The 22,797-nt window shown below is 42.1% G+C and overlaps 1 protein-coding gene and 1 non-coding gene across 3 annotated transcripts in view; both read left to right on the top strand.

Annotated features, from left to right (window-relative positions):
• Nucleotides 1–20,348, top strand: part of PRKCH (protein kinase C eta) — a 254,059-nt gene extending 233,711 nt beyond the window's left edge. For both annotated transcript variants that reach the window (XM_012525622.3, XM_058293322.2), the window contains 2 exons: nucleotides 17,036–17,179; nucleotides 19,117–20,348. In XM_012525622.3, coding sequence (XP_012381076.2) covers nucleotides 17,036–17,179; nucleotides 19,117–19,263 — 291 coding nt within the window. In that variant the 3' untranslated portion in view covers nucleotides 19,264–20,348. The remainder of the gene's footprint in view (nucleotides 1–17,035; nucleotides 17,180–19,116) is intronic.
• On the top strand, nucleotides 1,795–1,898 carry LOC111764441 (U6 spliceosomal RNA). The gene has a single exon (XR_002797045.1). It is a non-coding gene; the product is annotated as a U6 spliceosomal RNA (small nuclear RNA).
• Nucleotides 20,349–22,797: the final 2,449 nt, after the last annotated feature.

The following is a 22,797-nucleotide window of genomic DNA, read 5'->3' as shown; positions in this document are numbered from 1 at the left end:
GTGGACGTTAACAAGGGGAGAGGGAGAAGAATAAAAAGAAAATGGAGGGCGGGACCTGGCATGCACCAGTGTTGAACGGGTGGCAATAGAAGGTTGAATGAGGAGGCTACAGAGGAATGACTTCAGGCTTTATAATCATCTAAATCTGCAATATGTCCCCTAGTTTTACTTCCAGTGAAACAGGCCAGTCATGGTACAGTGTGATTTACCCAGATCTGATATCCAGCAGTAACTGTTGAGTAGTGCTGAGGAGGTGGAAACAAATGGGCCAAGGTCAGGTAAACTAGGGGTTAGGGAATGAATCCATGTTAGGTGTTGTGTTAATTGAAGCGTTTTTAAGGACTCTGAACAAGTTTTCATTTCACGGTCCAATTCCAGATCAAGATACACTGCTTTCTTTGTCAATATAGACTTGTTTTTGTGACTCTCAGGCATTCTGGGAGCTTGGTGACTTTGAGTCCTGAATATTAGATGGTTGAATCGATTGGGGATATCTTGCATAGGCCTAAAATTAGGAGCTTAAGTCACATGTGCTAAGTTTTGGATTAGAATTACTTGTCTTTGCCCTTGCTTCCATAGAACTTTGTGACTATTACAAACAAAAACACGAAATTCCAGAGCTGGAAGAGCCTTCAAAACATTTTGTCCAAATCCCTGATTTATAGAGGAGGAAAGTGAAGCCTGAAGATGTATAGTGACTTCACTCATTAGGAGGATTAAAAATGGTAGCATAGAAAGAGCCTACACTAGCCTTAGAGACACGAGACCTCATTCTACTTCTGCCACTGCAGAGCAGTAATAACACCTACAGTTCCCACTTGAAATGAGATGATATACATGGAAGGATTTGCCAAGTGAAATGCATGATACAAGAGTAGATTATTTTCTTGATAAACTATGAGTCATAACTTCACAACACGGAGGTGTTATTATCCTCATCCTTCCCTTGAACAATCCAGGAACATTATCAAGATTATTAAGTGCTCCATTGTACATGAGACTATGTTAGATTTTTTTTCCTGAGAGAATCAAATGTCTGTTATCCAGGAGATTTTGATCTAAACCAAACACTCACGTGCAGGGAGTAGAGAGCCAAATAGACATTGATGCTTAAAAAATTATGCAAATAAATAATTAAAAGTTGATAAAGCAACTTTTTGCTGAGGGCAGGGAGAGAGAAGAAGAGGTGTGATATAGGTGCATTTTCAGGACTTGGAGTTGTCCTGAAAGATATTGCAGGGACAGATGCAGGACATTATATATCCTGCCATAACCCACTGAATGGACTGGGAAAAAGTATAAATTACAGTGTAAACTATAATCCATGTGGTGTAGCAGTGCTCCAAAATGTATTCATTAAATGCAATGAAGGTACCACACTGATGAAAGAGGTTGTTGATGTGGAAGGAGTGGGGGGGAAGGGAGAGAAGTGGAGTATGTGGGAACCTCATTTTTCAATGTAATATTTTATGTGATCTATGTATCTTTTTTAAAAAGATAATAAAAGATAAAAATTTCTTTAATTAAAAAATAAAAAAGAATGAGAAGAGGCATCCACCCCAAAAAAGTTCAAAGTGCTAGAGAACATATAAAAGGCAGACATAACCTGATCTTGGCCATCAAGGACAGCCATCGTGAGACGACATTTGAGAACCAAAGACTGAAAGGAAATTAGTTTTAGTTGTATGCAATGGGGAGCGGATGTCACTCACATGGTTGAGCACCTGCTTTCCATGTAGAGGTCCTGGGTTCAATCCCCAGTACTTCCTAAAAAAAAAGCATTAGTAAAAATTAATCTCTTTGGCAACACATATACTCAAATTGGAAAGATACAGAAAAGATTAGCATGGCCCCTAGGCAAGGATGACAGGCAAATTCTTGAAGCATTCCATATGTTTAAAAATACATATTAAAAAAAAGAAGTATGCAAAAGTCCTGAGAAAGAAGAAATCCATTTGAGTAACCCTGTGGCAGTGAGGCTGGAGTATAATTGGACTATGAGGATGGAGGTGGGTGGTGGTGGGCCAAGTTTAGGTTGAAGGAACAGTTAGAAGATGACAGACTTGTAGGCACTTCATCCTAAGTACCAAGATAAGTCATTAAGCAAGCATGAATGACAAAAATCATTTTTTCATGTTTAAAAGATCACTCTGGAGAGTGTATAAAGAATGGATCAAGACACTGAAGTCTTTACAGCTAAAATGATATGTGGAATTTGTTTCAAAAGAATCCAGAGGTGGGGGAAGAAATACATGAAACAAGATTGGCGGTGTGTTAACTGCCAAGGCTGCATGATGGGAACTTAGTGCTCATTTTACTATCCTGTCTGCTTTCGTGTGTTTGAAAATTTCTGTAATGGAAAGTTTTTTTAAAAATCAACATATAAATGGATATCCTATTCAAATTCAAAGTGTAGATGTGTGTGCGCACACGTGTGTGAAGAAACACTTCTAGCCTGTGTAAGAGTGAACTCGGCAGGTCTTCCCCATCGTCATCTGAAACAAAATAATTTAACATGACTATACAGAAAGAGGAAATGGTGTGGGCCACATATTTCCAGTGGATCCCAGATACATCTTTTGATTCCCAGTAAGAGTCTCAGGATCCTGGGACTGGGCACCTATACAGTATAATCATTTTTATACTACAGACAAAACTAACCACTGGTCTTACATACTCACTTCTTCAGTGTCTGCGACCTGTCTCCATGCCTTCTCAAGAAGTGTTCCTAAACCCAGGTCAGTCCCGAAGTATACTCCTAAGAAGCATTTTTTAAATGATTTATTTATTGTCACTTGTGATAATATATAAATAGCACAAAAATCATTTTAACCTTTTTAAGTGGACAATTCTTTGACATTAAGTACATTGACAATGCCATGTAACTTCCACAGCTATCTATTTCCAGACTATTTTTATCATCCCAAACCAAAATTCAATACTCATTTTACAGTAGCTCCCCATTTCCCCCTCCCTCCACCCCTGGTAACCACTATTCTTTTCGGTGTATAGATATCTGGTGCAGTTTCTGGTTTAATTCTTTGGCAGAAATACCTAGAATGGAATTGCTGCCATAGGAACTTTCTGAGGAACCGCCAAACTCTTTTCGACAGCAGCTGTGCCATTTTACATTCCCACCAGTGATGTATAAGGGTCTCTATTTCACCACATCCTTGTCAACACTTGTTATTTTTATGTTTTTTTAATAGCCAAGGAAGCACTTTTAACAAATAGAAAAGAGACCAAAGCAGTAAAGACCCCTCACTGGTAAGCGTGGAACGCTAAGGGAGGGTTTCGGCTGCAAGGTGCTGGCCTGGACCCCTACGCAAGCCTTTTCTGCTTGGCTGGTTCTGTCCTTTTCCACCAGAGAGGCAGGAAGAGCCAAGAGCAGGGCCTTCACATCCCTCTCACCACAGTTGTGCTTGGTGTGTCATCCCTATGGGCTCCCTGAGATTTCCTGATGACTTGTTCCTAGAATACAAGGTCAGATCTGTTCCTGGAATGGGGGTCTACTGCATATTTTGTTTGCCTTCTATTTCCTTCAGAGGAAATAGTTTCTGAATTCCCTATTAACTTTTTTAAATTGAAAACTGCATTATAATTCTCTGTGGAAATTGTTTGGATGTCCATTTCTATAACACACGGTAGAGGCATATATACTACAGACCTCAGGGCTTCATCTGCTGTAATGGTGAAAATGAGACTCCTGAATTCAGGACGAGGAAGTTCTTGTCCAGCATTCCCCAGAAAGTGAGAAGTTGGACAGGACTGGCACCAGCATCTTCTGACTCCTAATCCACTATTACTTAACTACACTGCTCCCCATCATCACCTTTACTATACTCGATCCCCCAAGGTGGTGGACTTTGGAGTTCTTTGTCTACGATTTATGAGAATACTTGGAACACAGAATGAGCAGGATGTGGAACTCAGGGGCTGATTGGAGCACATACAAAGTTTTTAGCTTAGGGTGACTTCTTGAGGAATCCCAAATCATTAATCCCAGTGATCTTTAAAACTAAACAACCATAGTATGCCAAATAAAAACTGCAATGGGAAGACTGTATTTTTCTTGTCCTATTTAATGCCCACATGTGTAGCCTCCAAAAAGCAAAGCAATCTTAGCCCCCACCCTCAGAGAATAGATTATAACACCTGGCAGCGTCAACCGAAGTTAGCACAAAAAAGACATATGAAGATGCACACATTTGCATAAAGAATAGATAAGCTTCCAGATTGCTGTCCTTTAAGATGATTCTTTTTTTATGGTTTTTCTCTTCACTTGGTTTACATGCTGTTCACCATGTTATTAAATTTCATAAGCTGGCACTAAATTACCCCCAATATACTGATAACCGTGGCATAATAGAATATATGTAGTTTGCTTGGTGTTTCCAAGGTTGAGCTGAGTTTACCGTCATCTAGCTCCAGAAAGACATGAGGAAATCCTCAGTGAGTCCACAGAGCTTAGGAGAGTGGTGCTCTCTCTCAAAGGTTGGTTCTTGTTTGCTAAGTCAGCTCCTGTGAGAAATCACAGGGCTCAGTGCTGACTCAGGTAAAGAGAACACCCTTGTATCTGAGCTCACACAGGTGGCCAGGGAAGTTTAATACATTCTCCTGAACCACCTTTGTCAGTTCTGGAAGCATTGTAAACTTGGCTTCAGAAGGAAATTATAAAGAGCTTTTGTTCCTAAAATTCATGGAAATTAAAGTAAGCCTACATGTGTAGATTTATCCTCCTTCAGACCTATAAAGTTTTATCAATCATGCATTGTCTCTAGGAGTCCTGCTTGCTTCTGTAAACAAAAGAACTACAATTACTTCTGGAATCCTCTTTTAGCCTAGAATGTATCCCACATCTATCACCAGGCAGTTGACTCAAGTTGCTCAAGAGAGCAGCATTGAGTTTTATCCTCTCCATTTCCCTACTCCCACCTAAGAGAGATTGGAATGCCCAAAGGAGTGGTCTAAAGGCAGTCTAAGGAAGAAGGGGGAAGGAAGGCTGAGGAAGAGGAGGAAAAATGGATCAAGGTAATGCAGGAGATCCAACTCCAGATAGTTAGAGCTTATTTTCAAACACCATTTGGGGAGAATCCAAAATAAAGTTATCACAGATCCTTTAGCAAGAGATAACTAACCTGCAGCCTAGCTGCCTTTTGCCAGGACTGGAGTTCCCATATGAAGAAGAGGAGCTGTTCCAGAGGCCTCTTGCTGAAATTCCTAGTGTGGTTAATTAACACCATTCAGAAAGAAACCATTTATTCACAGATAGATCAAGACCAGCATTGGCAGAAAAAAGAAAAACACTTATTGATCTTCCCGGAGACATATTTGGTATTTTTATCATATGATTTGTTTTAAAGTTATTATTCTCAATTTCCTTCTTCTCAATGAGTTGCAAAATTTTCTAAGAGTGGAGGTCCTACATATTATTTGTGGCTAGCAGTGTGAAGGGGGATTTTTTTCTTTTAATGGAGTACTACTAGCACATGTCTCTTTAATTTCCATCTCTCAACCAGGTGGATGAAGATGTCAAAGGTTTTGTGAAATGAGAATGGAAACTTTTTCCATGTGGAGATTTTTTGACCCATGTCTATGGGTCAGAAGAGCTTTTTGTTTCAAATTGGTAACATTCTTGTGAACATACATAGTATGCTTTGCTTTCTTTCATTTGCCCTTTCCAACTATAAAAGATTGATGATTTTTAGCAATTGATCATTAGATTTTGTTTGGACACCAAAGATAACGTCTATCCAGGATACAGAAGGTCATTGACCTGGGTTTTATTAATGTATCCTGTGTCTCTGGAGAATCCTACTTTAGGACTTGCTTCTTGTTCAATCACTTCACTTTGAGGGATCACATGAAAGAGGAAGAAGGAGCTCATGTAGTTTATTGGGTGGGGTAGAGAGATGACAGCAGCAGCAGGTAGAGCTTCCTTTTACTTTAACACTTGGGAGTAATTGGAGGACATTGAAACCAGCCCTATCAGTCAGAGCTGCTTGAGACTGGTTTGCCCAGAAGAAAATCACATTGACTAACAATGTTGGCACAAGTACTTGACCTTGGGCATCCATCTCTGAAATTCGCCTCTGACCTTTACCCTTAAAACATTTTTTTCTAATTACAGAAGTTGTAGGTTTTTAGAAAAAAATCATGCAGATTTTTCTATACTGTTTTCCTTAATATTAATACTTTGAATTAGTGTGGTATTTTTGTTACAGTGAATGAAGTATTATTATTATTATTATACTATTAACTATAGCCCATAATTTACATTAGGGTTCAATGTTTGTGTTATACAGTCCTGTGGGGTTTTTTTTCTTTAATTTTTATTCTATTAACATATATACAATCTAAACTTTCCCCTTTTAACCACATTCAAATATATAATTCAATGGTGCTAATTATATTCCCTCTTAGCAGTTTTTTCCTTATAGTCTGTTTGATCTGATATTAGTATAACCACCCCAACTCTCTCTTGTTCACTATTTGCATGGATTTTTTTTTTCTCATCCTTTCACTTTCAACCAACTTGTGTCTTTGAAATTAAGGTGTCTCTTACGTACAGCATGTAGTTGGGCCCTGCTTTTTATTCATTCTGCCAATTTCTGCTTTTTTTATTCGAGAGTTTAATCCATTTACATTTCAAGTAACTACTGATAGTGCAGGAATTTCTTCTTTTTGTTATTTGGTCTTTGTAAATCTTATACCATTTTTGTCCCTCAGTTCTTCCATTTGACTCCTTTCATATTTATTTGATTTTCTGTAATATACTATTTTGAGTCCCTTCTCATTTCCTTCTGTGTATCTTTTTCAGATATGTTCTTTTTGGTTACCATGGGGCTTAAATTTAACATCCTAAATATATAACAATCATGTTTGATTTGATACCAACTTAACTTTGATACATATGCACTGTTCCTATACCCTTCTGTGCCCCCACCTTTTTGTTGTAATTGTTAAAAATTATGTCTTTATACATTTTATGTCCAAAACCATAGATTTATCATTATTTTTTAGACATTTGTATTTTAGAACCTGTAAGAAGTAAGAAGTTGAATTACCTGCCAAAAAGTAGAATGCAATAGTACTAGCATTTTTTTTCCCGCATGAAGTAACTTTTTATAAAATAAACCAGTTTTATAAATGACTAACAACATAATTCCAAATCAAATAGCTACATCACACTGCTTATCATGATTCAATTTACAAATATAAAAAATTAAAAATCATTTAATCTGAACAAATATTCATATCCTTCAAAAAGGGAAATCTATAAAACATTACTAAGAGACATTTTTTATATTTATTTTTTAATTGTCTTTTTTAAAAAAAAAATACATAGATCACAAAAAATGTTACACTAAAAAATATAAGATGTTCCCATATACCCCACTCCCCCACCCTCCCACATCAACAACCTCTTTCATCATTGGGCACATTCATTGCATTTGGTGAATCCATTTTGGAGCACTCATGGATTATAGTTTACATTATAGTTTACACTCTCCCTCAGTCCATTCAGTGGGTAATGGCAGGTATATAATGTCCAGCATCTGACCCTGCAGTAGCATTTAGGACAACTCCAAGTACTGAAAATGCCCCCACATAACATCTCTTTTTCCCTCTCCCTGCTCTCAGCAACTCCCATGGCCACTGTCTCCACATCAATGCTACAATTTCTTCCATTGCTAGAGTCACAATAGCTCTAGATTAGAATACCAGTAAGTCTGCTCTAGACCATATTTTATTCCTCCATCCTATGGACCCTGGGATGGTGATGTCCACTCCACCTCTAAAACAAGAGGGGGCTTAGATCCCACATGGCTGATGGATGCCATTCTCCTGCTTGCAGTTGTAGGCACTCTTGGCTCCCTGGTATGGTGGTTGACCATCCTCACCTCTCTGTTACCGGGGTGGTTTCCTTTACCCCTTAAAGCCTGAATTATCCTGTTTCAGGCCACTTTGGTTTAATTGTTTCTTACACTCCTTTCACTAGCCCCATGCTGTTTCTGCCTGCAGGGCATGCTCTGGGAACTTAAGCCAGAGAAGAATTTCCTGGTTCAGTGTTTCAGGCTGTCTCATGATAGTTGGCACCAATGTAGACATCCCAGAACAGGGCCAGGGCTCCACAGTGGAAGTGCAGGCTGGCTCCACACCACATAGGGAGGGGGTGGAAGAGGGGCCAGCAAGAGCACCATGAGCTTCTCCTGTCCTTTTTAAAACTGCATTTTCTTGGTTCAGTGCTGACCTAGTTACTGCAACCCTTTAACTGTTTTCCTGAGTTTTGAGGAAGATGGCTTTGCCAATTTCTGCTAGTTGTTCTGTTGCGAAACAGCACCCCAGAGCTTCTTACCCCACTATCTTGGTTGACTAGAAGTCTGACCTTTACCCTTTTTAACCAACATTGTCCCGTAAGTTGAGGGAAGCTACCGAGATGGTTTGGAATTCAGGGGAAGTGATATTATCTTAAAACACGGGAGAAGGAGAGCCTTTTGAGAGCATTACAAAGGAATTGAGTATGTGCCATATAAAAAGAGTGCTGGATTCCAATCACAGATGGGATAGATGGTAATGCAGGCAGCCTCTAGTGATTCCAGCACTGTTCCTACCCTACTGCAGCACAGGGCATTCATTGTACAGGGGTTCATTAGGAGGCAATGAAGTACCCTGTATATTTTGTCTCTGGAGATGACCCACAGATACTCTGACATAGGTCAGTTATAATATATCAGATAAGACACCTACCCATTGGCTTATTCAAATGTACCTCCATACTCACTCCTTCAGTAACTAGCCCAAAGAGATCAACTTGAGCAAGTTTTATTTCATTTTATTTTTTATAAAGACGAGGTCTCTTTAGACCCACGGAAAATATAACTTCTCTAGCTGAGTAAGACACAGTTATCTTCAATACATCACCTTTATTTCCACCAGAGTTTTAATGATAAACCTAAAAAGGTGAGAGAGAAATAACAAGATTGTAGTTTTTTTTTAAAGATTTATTTTATGTATTTCTCCCTGCCCCCTCATTGTTTGCACTTGCCATGTCTGTTCATCTTCCTTGTTTCTTTGGGAAGCACCAGAAACCAAGCCTGGGACCTCCAATGTGGGAGGGAGGTGCCTAATGGTTGTGCCACCTCCATTCCCTGCTTTGTTGGGTCTCTCATTATGTTTTTTCTTGTGTCTCTTGTTGTGTCATCCTGCTGTGTCAGCTCACCTTGCCTGCTCATTGCACCAACTCACTGTCTTGCTTGTTCTCTCTAGGGGGCTCCAGGAATCTCCGCTCCCTGCTTTGTTGTGTCTCACTATGTTTTTCTTCTTGTATCTCTTATTACATCATCTTATTGTGTCAGCTTGCCATGCCTTCCCGTCATGCCAGCTCGCTGTCTTCTTTAGCAGGAACTGGGAACCGAACAATGTACCTCCTGTGTGGTAGGCAGGAGCTGAATTGCTTGAGCCATATCTACTTCCCAAGATTGTAGATTCTTAATTTGACATATACCATGGAGCACATTGGTCTCTCTCCCACCTAGGGCTGAGTAGGGCATACCAGTTATACTTTGAACAATTACAATAAGAGTCAGTTCCTCCCAGGAAATCCCTATCCACCATTTGATGGCTTTGATTGTTCAAAATCTTTTTTTCTTTTGTTTTAATTTCCCTTATATACATGTACATGCCTCCTTTCACTTCTATTCTCTGAACTTTTTTCTCTCATTTAGAGCTGCCTAATCCCTCTTCTGCCTGACAGATCTTCAGGTATTTTAAAAATATCACGTGTGTTCCTCCTTTTTTTCCTCCAGTGTGAAAACCCCCAGTTATCTGAAGTAAAACCAGGTAGGCAGATGGAAGGAGCCCTTAGATTCTCTCCAATACTGATCCTTTTTGCCCCCTTCTTTTAGCACCTACTCAGGGTACATTTCTCAACCACTTCTCCCTCCATGGAACCAGAGAATGGTGAATGTCACATGGACCACTGAAAGAAGTGCAATATCAAGTGAACACACAGTGCTATGAGTGCTTGTTCAGGGAGGTCCTGCCTGGGTTATACCAGGATTCCTCCTACCTGTCAGCCCATGTAGTGCCTGGACTGTTCATTATTCCAGAATCCAAGTGAGAAGATAGGCAGCCTCCAGAGGAGCTTCAGCAGAGTGACCTAGAGCAAAGCCTTCTAGTGTCAGGCAGGCCTAGGTTTGAACCCAGCTTTCCCATTCCTAACTGTGTGGTCTTGGGCAGGTTACAGATGAGTCTGTTCCTTGGTTTCCACATCTGTCAAATGGGAATAATAATTGGGATTGTTGTAAGGATTATTAAGAATGAATTTGAAACATTTAGGCCAGTGCCTGGTACAATGGAAGACTAATAATAAAGGCTACTATGTATTAAGTATAACACTGACAGACACTGCACCATTCCGTTCCCCTCTCCCCACTCCTGCAGCTGCCTGCTGCCCAAACCAGACTAGATTCCCCAAGTGCTATGAGAATGGCAGGGTGGGCCATTGCCATGAGTGTGCATGCTACGATTCCAGGCCTGCCTAGTAAATTCCATCCAGAGTCAACCTGGACAAGCTGGAGCAACTCGCATTCTCTTGGCTCATCCAATATTCTATAGCAATACCTTTCTTTGTAATCCTTGTACTTTGGGAGATTACGATATATTTCCCCAGAGCTATTCGGAAAATCCATTATATGTCCTCCCCACCCTTCCAAACCTCACCCTACCCCCTTGGGAGTGTTGTCAGGCTTTATTGTAGGTTTAAATATTTCTATTTGCCTTCTCCTATGAAAAAGTGTTTGTCAGTTCCTTAGAATCAATGCCAGGTCCAAGCCCTGTGTCTCTTCTCCTCCCATGCTGCCCCATCCACTCACCCACAGGCCCAGCCTCATCTATCTGTTCCGCCTGCCCTGGGCTGGAGGGTGTTGCTGGCACAGGTCATTCCAGATCTGTGCCTCACCACGGCCTGAAGGGGTGTGAAAGGAGAAGGTTGGTGAAAGGTCTACATGACCTGTAGCAGTAGCAAAACGTGGGCACACATGCCTGCCACATGCACACACAAGCACTTGGTTATCGGTGAGATTAGCCGTCATGGCCCACAAACCATACTCTAATCTTTGTCCTGTGTGCTTTCTCTGCCCTCCTTCCCTGCACTTTCTAATAGAGCCATAAAATGCCTCTGTTCCATCTTGGAGAGTATCCCTAGAATATTGATGGGAATATCTTGTGGCATTTTTTCCTTCCCTTCTGGCTTGCCAACATTAGCTGTTCTCTCTCTGCCCCTTTGCTCGAGGTCTGAAATTGAATGAAAGGAGAAGGTCATTTTGTTTGTTCACTGGCCAAATCCAACTATTAGGTGGAAAATACAGTGTTCTCTAGCTCCTGGAAGAAAGTCTTATTAGACTAATTGCTCTATTTACATAACTAGTCCTCCTCATATGAAATCAGACAGATTTTGAAAGAGGAAAAAATACTTTTAGCAGTTGCCTACATTTTAATGAGTTTAAAAGTAAATTTGGATCCTGTTATCTCCAGACTTGTTATTATGCAGGGTTAATTTACTCTGTCCTCTGGATCATTTAACAACAAAAAACAAAAGCCTTCTCATTTGTAGCAGAGCTAACTAGGCATGATCAGTCCTGTACCTAACCCCACATTTATAGAGAAGTTGTTCCATTGAACTCATCTTCCTGCATTTACCATCTCCTTGCCATTGTTAAATTAGGTACAGCTGCACATTAAAACCCAGGTATTTGTTTTCTTATTATAGGATTGTCTTAGAAGAGATTTACTGTCAGAAAAATTGTTTTCCAGATATCACCACTACTGCCCCACTGTTGGAGCCTGGGACTGAAAATATCATTTTTCTTGATTCTGTCTTTCCTGGCTGCAAAGTAGAGTAACAGGGAGAACTGAAGGAGCCCTGAGGGTCAAAGCTGACTTCAGATTTTAGTCTCTCAGAGGCTTTCAATTCATGCCCCTGCTTTTAGGTAGACTAGGATCTGCCTAAAAGTGGTTTAACAAGACTATTGAGGACTTCCTATGTCCTAGGCACTTTGCATGGATGATTTCATTTACTCATCACAAATACCTTATGAGGTATGGGGAAATCTCCATTTTATAGATGAGGAAACCGAAGCCCAGAAGAGTTAAGAAATCTGTCCAAGGGTAATCGTTCCTTGATAGTGGAGCTGGTATCCAAGAACAGGCAATCAGATGCAGAGCCCAACCATTTAACCCCTGTGTCAGGCTGCCGTCTCTATCAGAGCGCATATCCTTTCCTGTGTGCAGAAGATTCTCAGGATATTCTCAAATGAACCTGACCTAAATTCATGATATTTCACTTTAGAGCTGCCCTCAGGAGGTAGCATGGGTAGTTACTTTCCCCTATAGTCATACTTCCTCTGTGGCCTGAGAAGAAATATTGTTTCTCATTCTCGGAACAAAGTATGCCACCGAGTCCTTCGGTATCCTTTAGTTAAATTCCATTTTTTAAAAGTTTTATATTATTTATTTCTCCATGCCCCATCCCCCCATTGTTTTGCACTCACTGTCTGCTCTCTATGTCTGTCTGTTCCTCTTCTTTTTTTTTTTTTAGGAGGCACCGGAACCAGAACCTTCCATGTGGGAAGGAAGAGCCCAATCAATTGAGCCACCTTGATTCCCTGCATGTTGTATCTTTCATTGTGTTTCCTCATTGTGTCATCCTCTTGTTGCATCATTATCTTGTTGTGTCATCATCTTGTTGCATCAGCTCGCCATGCCAGCCCATCACATAAGCTCACTCACTGTCTTGCTCATCTTCTTTAGGAGGCACTGGGAACCAAACCTGGGACCTCCCATGTGGTAGGCGGATGCCCAACTGCTTGAGCCACATCCGCTTCTCTAAATTTCATTTTAATCGTGGCCTCAGAAGGAAGGGGAACATGAAATGAGCCCATGCATTCTTGACCCTTCTCCTTCCCCTGCTCTGTAGTTAGTTAGAGACTTCCATTTTGGGTAGAACTAGATTTTCCACCCTGGCCTTCTCACTTGCTCTTTGTAGGTTATAAAGTGCTTTTATTGGCCCTAGAAAACATTCTGCTTCCTTTGCGTAAATGTGTCCAGACTTTTTCATGAAGTCACTTTATTTTCCTCCTTGGCTGACTTCCCTTTTGGACCACAGTCGGGAATAAGGTCAGTTGAGGTGAGGCAAGTTTTAAGTTTGACCTTAGACATGGATGAGTCAATTTCCCTTAATAGTATCGTAGTGAACTCGTGTGGTCTTTGGGCCCCCATTAGAGACATAGGCAAGGACAAGAAACTTTCTGCAGAAGGATTATGCCGTCACTGCTCACAGCAGCAGGAATGGTGGTTAAGAAGAGCCCTGCGCCTGGCCTAGGGCAGCAGGTCCTCCTGCCTCCAGCTTTGCACACTTCCACCAGCATGTACCATGGAAGACTTCATCCTGGGTCTAATGCCAAATGTTCCCTTAAATCCTCATCTCTATGTCTTTAGAGGGGGGGTAATCAGAGAGGTGCCACAACTCCTGCACCCAGTTATTCTACCCCCTGGGTGCCCCCAGCCACCCTTCCTCCTCATCCTTGGAATGGATCCTCTCCTGTGTTCTGTTTCTTGGAACTCCTCTGTTTTCCATAGGTACCTCCTGCTGCTACCCTGGCTTTCTTCTCTGTGTCAGAGGGTAGGAGCCAGGCAAGGTCAGTGAATAAAGCCCACCAGGTATGAGGCAACAGGGAGCAGTGAGGCTCAACTCCTGGGGTTCAAGAATACCCCTTTTCCCAGGAGAAGTTGTGTGATGCTTCCTAGTTTTTAAAGGCTTGATAAGTCATTGAAATTATTTTTAGACACTATTCAGACCAAATAAAATGTGTCTGAAGACTGGGCTGGTCTAGTTCTATACTTTCTCTCTGCAATGTTGCCTGCCCTCTCAGGTTTAACTCTCACCCAAATGTTGATGTCCCTGAGAGTTTACTCTCTAACCTTGGCCTGTGCTCTGGATTTACACACAAATTGCCTCCCCGTTGGTGCTCATGTACCTCCACTGCAAAGCTGAGCGCATCAGCCTTCTGGTACCTGGCACATTGCTATCATAATAGATGTTAGTTGTTTTTATCTTTGTTCCACTGGAAAAAAAAATAGTGCTGTTACTACTAATAACAGTCTGTCACTCCTCTTTTTTTCCCTGTTCCCATTTCAATGCCTGCCTCTTCTATCTGTCAGGGATGACTGTGACCTTGGTACCCCAGCTCCACACAGTTGGTGGATTGTGTTAATTCTGCCTCCGTGAGCCCTCTGAGACTTGCTCCCAACTTTGCCTTCCCACTAACTAGAAACGACTCCAGTTTCTGAACTTGTCATGTCTTCTCAGCTATGGGCTCAGCCTTTTAACTACTCACTCTGCTACCAATCTCTTACCTCTCCATATGGGATATATTCATTATGCTGTGGCTAGAGTCATCTCCCAAATCACAGGGCAGCTCTCATTGCTCACCTCTTCGGATACTTTTGACAGACCCTCCTGGCTGCCCCCCAGATTCCTCAGTCATCCCTGCGTGCCAGCCATACCAGACACTATTCTCCTCCATCAACACGCCAGGCACTGGTGCGCATCTGTGCACTCGTTTCCGCTGCATCCTCAAGCATGCTTTTCTTTTTCCATCATGCCTGTTAGTGCTCTTCACTCGCCATGTGTCTCACCAACCACCACCTCTTCTTCCATGGGGCCCTCACTTGCCTTCCCATTACCAGCCCTAGTGCATTGTGCACACACCCACCTGCGTGCACTCATGTGTACTCACCCAGTCTCTCTTCTAGCTTCCCAGCACTCTGTCAAAGCCTCTCCTCGAGTCATCCTGTTGGTATTGCAAGTAAAGTTTGCTTACCTCTTCCTCCCTTCTAGATGCTCAGCTTCTTGATGGGGAGCTACTCTTTTTCATCTGTAAATCCCCACAGGTCTAACACACTGCCTTGTGTACAGTAGACACACTGCAAACTTGTGTAAATTGAATTGAATTACAATTTCTTTAAAGTGGAACATGACTGCATTTAAAGGACTCAAGGCAAGATATAAAAAGCCAAAACCAAACCACTCTGGTTATTCAAAAGGATTTCTTAAAAGCCTAAGAGAAGGTATCAATCTAGTCAAATCGTTATTCTGCCTATCCCGAATTCTAGGGACACACTGCCTTTTCCAGAGAGCCCCTTGGAAGTGTGGATTCAGTGCCAGGGGCAGGGAAGAATGGGCGCAGGCACCGGGGCTTCCGCCACCCTGGCATCTAGAGCAGTGCCCTGTTCTTTTTGCCCAGAGAACAAGCTGTACTCACACATTCACAGGATGTCCTCTGCCCGCATCATTGGCAGGCCTGGGAGGTTCCCACAAGCCATCTGGGTCTGTTCTGCCATCCTCCTATGCTGACTATTTTGCAGCATTGTTTCGCGTTACTTAGCTCTTAGAATAGAAACTGCCATTCCATCAGGGATTGTGTCTCATTGACTTTTCTTAGGAGAGCATCTACTCACTACTTCTATGTAGGTAGTTTTCCCTTCCCCTCTACATTGCACGGGCAATGGAGAGCCCAAGCAGCGTGAACTCTTAGCTCTGACAGGACTGAGTTTATTTACAAGATAGTATTTCCTAAATCCACATCAACCTGGAGTGGTGACTGCTCTGATTGGACCTTGTATTGCTCAGAATGCTTCTTTTACTTTTGGGTCCCACCTCCAATCCATGTCCACCTGTGGCTTTTAATGCCTTGTCAGTAGGAAAGAGGAGAAGCCTTTAAACCCCATCAGTGTCTTCATTTTTTATTAGCTCCTCTTTGAAGTTGTTGTTTTTTTTTTCCAAAGCCTTTTACAAGGTATGTCCTGTCAGATTAGTATAGGGATTTTTGAAGCCTCTTCCTTCCACATGATCATTTTCATTTGAAACCACACTGGAAGCTTTACAGTTTTGAGTACCTGGCATGGCAGAAGTGGCCACATCTAAACACTTGCTTCTGTGACTTCGACATTATTCTCTTTTTCTTTATTCTGCAAATTCAATTCCAAAGGGATTTCTATAAGCAGAACATTGTTTCTGTTAAGAGTGCTTCAGAAATTGTGTTGCTCTGTTTTAAAATAGCAAGATTTAAATTAAAAAAAAAAAAAACACTTTTTAATCTGAAGTAAAATTTTCATCTTTTTCTGAAAAATGGGAACTTAAGTGTCTCTGAAATTGAGAATCATATTCTGGCCATCAAAAGTAAATTATGAGGAAGCGGATTTGGTTCAACTGATAGACCATCTGCCTAACACATAGGAGGTCCAGGGTTCAAACCCAAGGCCTCCTGACCTGTGTGGTGAGATGACACATGCACAGTGTGCTGATGTGCGCAAGGAGTGCCGTGCTACGCAGGGGTGTCAAAATGGCAGGAAAACATCTTGAAGAAATGTCTTTTCACCCAGAACTATGATATCTTTATTGTATAAAGAAATGGAGTCAACTTTGTTGTTCCTAGAGCAAGAAGACAGAACTTTACCTTTTTTCACCATTTGTGCTTCTTCACACAGATTTTCAGAATAATAATTCCTACTTTTCTCTTTGTGATCTTGTCAGAGAGCAGAATCCTGGCCAACCAGTCAGGTTTCAGAAAAAAAGGTACAGCTGCTCCTAAAAGTAGCCCCATTCATAAGATGCCTGCTGTCTTCAACTACAGAGATGGAGAAAGGCATACTATTATAAAGAGTTTCTTTTCTTTACAGAGGAAAGAAAAATACATGGTGTTTACAGAAAAGAGAACTGGCATCTTCAGCTTTCTTTTTGTGGCTGTGTCTGAAATAAAAGTGAGGAAGGCCATAAATACACACAAGCAATTGTGCCTTTAAGGGGTGATTCATACTTGCAGTGCTGCCCATGGTGGAAAATCCAGCTAGTTTAACAAGATCATCCAGGAAGCCTCACACAGGCTCCTCAGGCATAGCTGATGCCTGCTGTCTTGTGATATGCTTGATATTGTGAATCAATGATTGACCCCCTCTCTCCCTCTCCCCTCAGTTCATGACCAAGAACCCGACCATGCGCTTGGGCAGCCTGACGCAGGGAGGTGAGCATGCCATCTTGAGACATCCTTTCTTTAAGGAAATCGACTGGACCCAGCTGAACCATCGCCAACTAGAACCACCTTTCAGACCCAGAATTGTAAGTACCCAAGACCATTATAGAACCAACTTTGCTTTTTCTTCAAAAGTTAAAAGTCTATTGGACAGCCAGATGGCCCCCTGCAAAATGACCAGAAGTTTGGCCTGAAACTTTACAGGGCAGCCTCACCCTGGGAGGGGGTAGGACTGGAACTTATTGCCCCAGAAGTAACATCTCTTCTCATGCAAGGTTACTTCTCACCGAGTTTTTCCTCTCACTTGCCCTGACCCCATCCTGCCTTAACCTGAATTAAAATTTCCCTGGTTTCTGAGGATCCTGAAACAACCTAAATTAAAAACCTCCCTGGGTTCTGACGGGCCTAAACTTTCCCCAGAAGAGTTTGGCCAACACAAAAATTCATTGCTCCTAGTCCATTTTCCTCATACTTCTTATTCAGGGTGCCATTTTGACATTTCTCAAGCCCCCAAGACGTCAGAGAAGATGTGAAACATTACCCACGTCACTGCCGCCTGACTCCTTGACCTGGAGAGCCCGAGTCTGTAATGGCTACTGCCAGAACAGTCCAAGTCCTCTTTTTTTGTTGTTGTTTGTTTTTTAAAGATTTATTTTATTTATTCCTCTCCCCGTCCCCCCATTGTCTGCTCTCTGTGTTCACTCGCTCTGTTTTCTGTGTCCATTTGCACCCTCAGCGGCACCAGGAAACTGCATCTCTTTTTTGTTGCATCATCTTGCTGCATCAGCTCTGTGTGTGTGCAGCGCCACTCCTGGGCAGGCTGCGCTTTTTTTCACGCTGGGCAGCTCTCCTTGCATGGCACACTCCTTGCGTGTGGGGTACCCCCACGTGGGGGTGTCCCTGCATGCCATGGCACTCCTTGCGCGCGGCAGCTCTGCGTGTGGGCCAGCTCATCACACGGGTCAAGAGGCCCTGGGTATAGAGCCCTGGACCTCCCATATGGTAGGTGGATGCTCTATCAGTTGAGCATTCCCCAAGTCCTCTTTGACTAGAGAAATGGTGGGGGCACCAGCGGGGCCTCCAGCCTCAAGCTGAGCACTGAGTGGAGCAGCATTTCTGAGGGTGGTCCAACCCCCAGTCTGAGAGCTCTCACTCATCTGTAGGTTACGACATCCACAGTGGGAAGGCAGAGAAGCTGGGCCTAGCAATAGAGCAAGAGCTATGTGGGAAAGGGGTGTTCTAAAGGCAGACAGAGGTGTCACTGACTCAGGCAAGAGAAGTCTAATACTGGCAGAGATGATCTTCTCAGCATTAGTTTATAAAGCTATAAAATACACAGCTTCTCCCAGCATACAGCTAGCATAATCTGTAACAGCCTGCTAAACTGTTGATAAGTAAAGCCAGTGCCTTTAACAGACACCCCCTGACAGCAGTTCTGGGTTTAGGGAAAGCTTTGCTCTGAGAGGCTGGACCTTGTTTTTCCGAGTACACAGCTGTCCCAGTGGGGCCTAATGAATCTGCTTGTGTAAAGTGAGACGTATTTGTTCCCTAAGCTTAACATTTCCAAGAAGTCTTTAAAGAAAATCTCTTTAGGTATGTAGAATTGTATGTAAACCACAGATGCAGCAAGTACAAACTACTCAATCCATGTTGACATATAAGAACTGTGTGCCCCTCAGTAAGGCCTATTGAGAAGTGGAGCCTCGGTGAAACGGAGAATAAAGGGTGATGAGCCAGCTGGTTCAGGTGACCGACTTAATTCCTTAGCATTCCAGTCTAAGGCTGACCTGCTCAGCGAGATTTTCATAGGATTAGTGAATTGGTGGTTACCAAATGCCATAATAATAGGCAATGTGGTAGGATAGCTATAAAGCACTGTTTAATCATAATTATCATAACTGTTAATAATGCTACTGAATGAGCTACAGATCAGTTCTCTGAACTCATGGAATGGGCTCAGTTCCATGTCAGATGAGTAAGTCTCAAGTGCATAAAATCTGACCCGTGTTTCCTTTTTTGACAGAAATCCCGAGAAGATGTCAGTAATTTTGACCCTGACTTCATAAAGGAAGAGCCAGTTTTAACCCCAATCGATGAGGGACATCTTCCTATGATTAACCAGGATGAATTTAGAAACTTTTCCTATGTGTCTCCAGAGTTACAACCATAGCCTTTTGGGTTATGAAAGAGACGGTATGAGAATCAAAAGGGAATAGAGATTTTCCAGGAATTTCCTTCATGGGAACTCGCAACATCAGCCTTAGAACAAGAATCTTACCTTCAAGGAGCAGGTGGAGAACGCTGAAGGATGGAACTTCAAGAAATCAACTATTTCAAGTCCTGAGGGAGTCAAGATACTGGAAATAGTTGATATCAAAATGAGATTTCATGAAGACGTATCTCGCTCAACCTCTGGGTTTCCAGAGGCTATTCGGGGCTTGGAAGATTAACAGGCACCACAAGAAGAGAAGGTGTGAAGAATAAACTGGATCCTAAAATTTCTGAGCCAGACAGGCTTTTTAAAACTTCAAGAGATAAATCAAGACTTTGACTTTACAATGCTGGCCATCTGCCAGTAGTCTATAAATGATAATGAAGAATTTAAAGGTCTTTTAAGAAAATGAATGGCTTTTCAAGGAATGATTTACTCTGAAGAACCAAAAATTGGTGTCAATAAACCTCACAAAGTAAAGCTCAATCTTAAAAGCAGATGCTGGGCACTGAGACAACTGATGTAGCTTATTCTCTTACTCTTACTTTCATGTAATAGATATTTATTGAGTGTCCAGTAAGAAGGTGCCAGAAATCCCAGTAGTAGAAACAACAGATTTGTGTTCACGGAGCTTTCTTTCTAGTGTACATTAGTTTACCTGAGTATTGTTGCATTCTGTGAAATGCCTTTCCACATTGCTTATGTAATACTTATTTGCCTGCACATAACTCTTTTTCACAGAAAACAGGTCACTGCTCCAACAGCAAGTATCCACCTGTGGAATCTCAACATGGAACAATGGGTTGATAACTGCCCTGAACTCCAAAGTGAAGATTCACACTCCACTCATGTCAACCAGACTATGGCTATTATGTTAGCAGTTTATTTAAATTATATCTTAGAAAAAGATGTTTGTTATATACTTTATTAGTTGTGGATCTTGGAACTAGAACATTTATCAAAGAAGGACCTTATAATATGTAACCATATGTGCAACTGGAGAATTTCATCTGGCTGGAAATAAATGATTTTTTTTTAGCAAAGGGAAGGGTTTTTTTTTGTCTAAAGCACTGGTCCCAGATCTACTAGGAGAGTAGATTTCTAATCAAATTAAAAGCTTGGAGCACACTGGCTAGAACTCAAGACTTCAAGCAGTTTCCTCAGAGGAGAAGTTAGCATGATTTTCTTTATATCATTGTAATTGACCTGACCTTTCTCTCACTGCCTGGAACTTCTATTCGAATCAGGGTAATGGCTGGTAAACAGTGCTGCAACAGTCTAATCTTTGAAATCTTGGTGGCGAGACATAACAAATGTTTATTTCTCATTCACATAAAATCTAGTGCAAGTCTGTGGCTCTCCTCCATCTTATAATTGTGCCATCTGGAAAACCTGGTTTCCAAGGATGCCGTAGCAAGAGAAGAGAGAGATGGAGAAGATGCTTATTGCTTAACTACCTAGGAGGGGACATATATTACCTCTGCTCACATTTAATTGGCCAGAATATGGTCTCATTCAAACTACAAAAGGGCTGGAGAGTTATCAAGCAGCAGAGGGATATAGCTAGTATTGACAGTCTGCCCTGTGTTCTTTTTAGCATTTCAAGTGATTTAGCAAATCACTTTTGAATGAATAAATAGGCACCTTCCTTTACATTTGTTTAGAGCTTAGCAATTTATCCCCACTCTCATCTACATAATTTCACTAGATCATCACAACATCCCTGTGAGGGAAGCAGGTCATGCAACCCCTATTTCCACTCTTTGCAAATGTGAATACTGAGGTACGGGTTACAAATGAGAAGGAAACAGAGGCTCAGAGGAATTGAATTAGTTGGTTGCCCAATGGTTTCAGATTTGGTGAGGAGTGGATCCAGGTCTAGAGTCTAAATCTTTGAAGTTCTAATCCAACACACAGGAAAGCAAGGGATCGTTCTGATTTATGGTCGTTTTTGGCCTTCATAGCTACATGATGTGGTTCTCCATGCTGGCAGAAAATTATGAAGAGTGAAGCATGCTCCTGTGTCCGTTTACAAATCCATTCATCATCAGAGCTGCCACACAAAAGCTCCAAAGTATCCTTGGATGCATTTGTGTGGCTGTGTGGCAGTTTTCCTCAAGCATGCTCCCCAGGTCCTCCATTTTGGGTTAAATAATTTTTTCAAATAATTCTAGATCCAGCCAACAGCTAGTGATTTACTATGATAGGTTTTCTGTACTTTCTTCCTCATCCCTTTTTATGTGAGGAGAGAGAAAGAGGTACATGATGTTTTGTCTGGAAGAGGCTCCACCTCCAGGGTTAGAGCCCGGCTTCACGTCCTTCACCAGTTCTCCTAAAGTTCCTATCCCCTCTGAAGGATCACAAGCCTACCCGGCCTGCACTTCCTGGAGCAGGCTGGCAGAGAGCCATGCAGTCAGCAGGTGCTGAGTCTGCTGGGGCTGCCCAGTTCCCTGAGCTCAGCTGGCAGCGTGGAGGTCAAGCAGGGGTTCCGTTGACCCTTCTCTCCCTCAGCACCATCTTGCCTCGCTAATCAGGCCTTATCACCTACTCTCCTTCCCTGCCCAGTCCTCACCCCCGCACCCATTTGTCCCTACTCTCCTAAGCTACTTCACGTGGACCTAACTCAATTAGACATGTGGTCTAAGTATTTGAAAGGAGAATAACTGCATAAAATGTTTGCTTTGAGATGTTGATCAGCCTTTCCAGAAGAAGTTTTAACTTGATATAATGGCTGACATGTATTGTTTGTTATGTAGAGACCCTGTTCTAAACACTTTAAATATATTGACTCATTCAGGACTCTAGAAGGTGGGTTTTCTTGTCTTCACTGTATAGCCGGGGAAACTGAATTACAGAAACAATACGTAGTTTGCCCAAAGTTGCAACAATAAGCAGTCAGCCCAAGATTCAGACTAGGCAGTTTCACGCCAGAGTCCCTACCTCTAACCCAATTGGATAAGGTCCATTCTATTTTTCACATCTCTGTGGGGGTTTGAGAACAATAAAACGGATTAACAGGAAGCGCAAGCTAAAACTGCCAGCCAGGCAGGCCAGTATTAGTCATTCTTGCTGTAGAATCATTTATCAGCAGTGAAATTGTATAATTTGCATGTCGGAGGCCTGAGGTTGCTAATCTCCACCTTCCCCTCCACACACACAAAGGAACTGGGGCAGGCCAGAGTGATGCAACTGGGGATTGGACCTCCCAAGGAAGAGGAAATAGTCTAGGTCACAGTGGATTCCAAATTCCTTGGGTAGCCTTTGAAATTTGGCATCCAGTCCTTTTCCTCTCTCCTCCTGGAGGAGCCTCTTAATGTTGCAGTATACCCTTGCCTTTCCCCCTGCTGGCTGCTGGGGTATCATCAGAAAGAAAGCGTGCAGCAAGGAGCCTCCTGTGGCAGCTGGAAGTTCACGGCTGATGGAACTTGGTAGCAAAGAAAAGAGCAAAAACATAAACACCCCATTTATCATGTTTTGACCTTGCATGCTTTG

The sequence above is a fragment of the Dasypus novemcinctus genome, chromosome 3 (genome assembly GCF_030445035.2).
Source record: "Dasypus novemcinctus isolate mDasNov1 chromosome 3, mDasNov1.1.hap2, whole genome shotgun sequence".
Taxonomy (NCBI): Eukaryota; Metazoa; Chordata; class Mammalia; order Cingulata; family Dasypodidae; genus Dasypus; species Dasypus novemcinctus.
The sequence above is the reverse complement of the archived record's forward strand: the minus strand, read 5'-3'. Positions and strand labels throughout refer to the sequence as shown.